This window comes from Rhineura floridana, chromosome 3, assembly GCF_030035675.1.
Source record: "Rhineura floridana isolate rRhiFlo1 chromosome 3, rRhiFlo1.hap2, whole genome shotgun sequence".
In the NCBI taxonomy this organism is placed as follows: Eukaryota; Metazoa; Chordata; class Lepidosauria; order Squamata; family Rhineuridae; genus Rhineura; species Rhineura floridana.
In genome coordinates this window covers 130,154,862-130,158,818 of record NC_084482.1, presented here as the reverse complement: position 1 = coordinate 130,158,818, position 3,957 = coordinate 130,154,862, and the positions used below count along the sequence as shown (strand labels likewise).

Below are 3,957 nucleotides of genomic sequence, written 5' to 3'. Positions count from 1 at the left end.
ACCAATACCTTTTCCATCTTTTTTTTTTAATTCTGGGATTAAGCTTAACCACAGAGGAAAGAAGCAAGCAGGCTTCAACTATCAAAGAAATCAAAAGAGCACAAAACTAGTATAATAGTGTTGAACAGCAGTAAAAGGAAGAGCTGTCATGAAGTTATTTGCTGTATCTATTAGAACCATCCACTGGCAGACTACAGAAACCAGGACACTGCACAAAGTTAAAAATCCATCAGTGAACAAGGCTTTACTGACAACTTCCCATACATTTAAAAAAAAGAACACAGCAGACAGTGTCACATATTAAAAACAAATAAAATGGGATTCATTAAAGTGGTATTAAAATTAATTAGAAACTAATTAAATTGCAGAATTTTGTTGGAGGACTTTTGGAGCCTCACTCAAAAAGAATTTGCCTTAAAAGCAACCAAGCTGCGTGAGACACAAAGAAATATGGAATAGGAGGAGAGATGAGAGAGTAAATACTAGGCAGTGTCTTTGACTATCACTATCACCATATGTTCTTCTTCTAACTTTCCCAAGGTTCTTAGTGCGGACTGGAGGTACTGCAGAGAGAATTCACAGGGAGGGAAAGCATAAAGCATGCCTGTGCTGTCTTTACCCTTTGCCCCTCCCACAGGAAGGCTGATCACCCCAGCAGCCTGTTTTTGTTTCAAGTAAGAGACCAGATTCCTGAGAAGCCGTCTTTGCAAGCCAGGCTCCACCACAGGGACGGTCCCTTCAGTGCTTGCTCCTTGAGCAGTCTGGGTAGCCAGCAGCACAGCATAGCCATTAGGGCTTCCTTGCTTGATACGCCGAGTTACTTCATCCAGCTTGGGTTGGTCAAGCCGAAGTCTCTGGGCTATCTTGAGCTGTGTGAGCTTTCCGCCAGACAAGTGGTCTTTCAGAAGCCCATTGATGACCCCCAAGTCCCCTTCAAGAATGTGCATAGATGTAGGGAAGCAGCTGTTTTTTAGGACAAGTAGCCCATTCCAGGCAAGCTGCAGTGTGTGGGCATAATCGGATAAGCTTTTTAATTTCTTTGTTTCAGATTTGGACTCTTCATGAGTCTTTGATTCAGACTCACCAGTTCGATGATTGCGTTCGCTGTCCCTTTTTTTAGGCTGAGGAGGATCAGATGTTTCACGGTGAGGTTTCTCCTCTGATGCATGTCTGTTGTTCTGGAGGGAGTTATTCTGTTCTTTCTCCACGGCAGACTCTGTGGTGTGGTTCTCTTTCCGCACCTTTTCTGGGCTGCGATCTAAAGCTGGTCCACCAGCCTTTGTCCTGCCTCTGTCTTCATACGGTGAATGCGCTGTCTTCCCTCTGTCATTGGAAAGGCTACGGCGTTTACGCCTTTCCTCCCAAGGCTTGAGCACACTGCGATCACTGTCACTGCCCCAACGTTCTCCACTTCGGCTGCGTGCTGACCGACTATAGGTCTCCAAATTATTTCTGCGCTCTGCATTTTTGACAGGGCTGGTCCAATCTGCCTCCAAAAAGCCCCTTTCCCTGTCTGAGTAGAGGAGATGAGGAGGAGTCCTGTCTCTCACCCTTAAGTCTTGCTCTAGATTCCTGTGTCTGCTGTAGCCTTCAGGTAACAATTCATAGTGCACAGGCAGTGGTGCAGGTTGATACTGCTGAGGGTAGCGCGCCTCCTCAGCTTTGGCAAAATCCACTCGAAGTCTCCTGTCTGGCCCACCCAAAGGGAAGCCCCTCATCTGCACACAGGCAGCTTGGGCAGCGTCCAAACTTTCATACTGGATATAGGCAAAGCTGTCCCCCTTCACATAGTCAATAGTCCTAATGCTACCAAAACGATCAAATTCCCTAGCAAGGGCAGCTAAGGAAGTACTTGGACCAAGACCACCCACCCAAAGTCGGGTTGTGGGGTTGGCTTTCCCATAGCCAATTTTGATAGGGTTCCTGCCGACAACCCGGCCAGACATGGCAACCTTGGCCCGATGTGCCATGTCCAGGTTCTGGAACTTAAGAAAGGCATAGGCTCCACCTTGGCCCCGTGCAGGGCGCTTGATCACCACTTCTTCAATCATGCCATATTTCTCAAAAGCACGTCTCAATTCTACCTCAGAGACGTTGTGGTCTAGATTGCCAATAAAGAGATTACGGGTAGCTCTCTGATCATCCTCTGGCATAAGGTCCTCCTCTGCCACGATGGGATAGCCATAGGGACGGCCACGCTCATCATACAGCCCATAGTAATCCAGCACCCGCTCTCGCTCCCGTGAGAGGCCCAAGGCAACAGCTTCCAAGGCGAAGGCTGCAGCGGCAGCATGTCGTGGTCTGGGCTCTCTCAGCAATGGGCTGGCAACAGGAGACAGAGATCTCTGTTTATATGGATAAACACCATGGATGGGGGGCAGAAAAGCCAACGGTTCAGGGGAAGGGGTAGGTGGGGGTGTGCGGCTTCGTCGCCCTCCTCGCAGGTACACAGGCTCCACCTTGAGGGGGCGATCATAGAGGAGAAGCTGCCGAGCTCTGGCATGCCGTCGAGCATCTCGGGCATCTGCTGGGTGCCTGAAGTTGACATAGGCGACGCGGCCAAGCTCAGGAGTATGGGAGAGCTTGACGCTAATGTCACTGGCACCACCGCTGGCAAACCTCTGGAACTGGCGGAAAAGCCCATCCTCCAGCAGCTGGTCCGGCAGGGCCGGGCCCAGGCCACTCACAAGAAGGGTCTTGTACTCGCTGGAACCGGGGGGCTCCCCCGCCAGCCCCACCCCAGCCGTCAGTCCGAGCCCCGACGCCAAGAGCAGCGACGGGGCTGCCACCGCGGAAGGCCCGCCCAACAGCAGGGACGGGGCGACCACCGCCGCAAGTGGCACTTTGGCCTTGGCGGCCCCCAGCGCCCGCGAGGACGATGACGGGGGCGGCGGGGGCGCAACGACGGCGGCCTGGCTGCTGCTGTTGCCGCTCCTGGCGCTGGAGGAGGCGGCGCGGTGGTTGGAGTCGCCCCCTCCGCTGCCTCCGCCTCCGGGCCGCTCTTCCCCGCGGTGGCTGCGCGAGCTTGAGCCGCCCGCTGCCGACTTGTCCCGACTGCTACGCGACGAGGCGGAGGCGGACGAGGAGGCGCCCGAGCTCCGGTGCGGGCCCCGCCGACTGCTGCTGCTTCCGCCGCTGGTGCTGCTCTCGCGCTCTCGTTCGCGAGGCCTCTTGGCGGAGGAGGTGCCCCGCGTTCCCCCGGACCCTGCCGGGCTGGAATCCCGCTCGCTTGCCCGCTTCATGGCTCCGGGGCCCGCGATTCAGGAGGCGCCTCTGGCGGCAGCTGCCATCTTGGACAAAAGGGAACGAACGAAGGCGGCTCTGCCCAGTTGCCGCGCCGTGCGCGCCACCGACGTCATCATCCCGCGTCCTCACCCCGAGCGAGTAAAGCGACGGGCCGAGTCAATCGGGACTCCGGCCAGCCGCCGCCGCACAATCCCTCCTGCCCACCCACCTGCCTCCGCGCAGGCCACCAACAGCGAAGGGTGGGAAAGGCCCGTTCGTGTTCCTGACTGCGGCTGCTCGTGTTGTTTTCTTCTAGGCCAGGCCCCGCTGGGCGCTGCCTCCTTTCCCGCTTCCACGTGACTTATCGCTCGGTCATCCTCAAAGTTCGTGGAGGATGAGGGAAGAAGGGTGATCATGGGGCGTCTTTTAACAGTAGAAATCAAACTGATGACGCTTCATCCCTTCGGTGTTTCTCTTCCCAAACGGACAGGCTGCTGTTAAATGCACAGGCGCAAGACTAGTTTAAAAAGATGCCCTCTAACGGGGCTAAGAGACTGTGCGGTGTTTCACAGAGAACACACGTGTCATGCCGGCCTATAGGATGGTATAAACTATTGATGTTACTGACATGGGGTTGGGGTGTAAACGTGCGTTTACAAATAAAATTAATCTTAAATGCTGTTGGGATAGAATACATTGCCACAAGATGCAAATAGATGGTAAAATTTCACA

The 3,957-nt window shown here is 54.3% G+C and overlaps 1 protein-coding gene across 1 annotated transcript; it reads right to left on the bottom strand.

The window, feature by feature from the left end:
* Positions 1–218: 218 nt before the first annotated feature.
* On the bottom strand, positions 219–3,710 carry RBM15B (RNA binding motif protein 15B). Its single transcript, XM_061617894.1, has one exon. It carries the CDS (start codon positions 3,240–3,242, stop codon positions 483–485), a length of 2,760 nt encoding a protein of 919 aa, XP_061473878.1. The 5' UTR covers positions 3,243–3,710; the 3' UTR covers positions 219–482.
* Between the last annotated feature and the right edge of the window lie 247 nt (positions 3,711–3,957).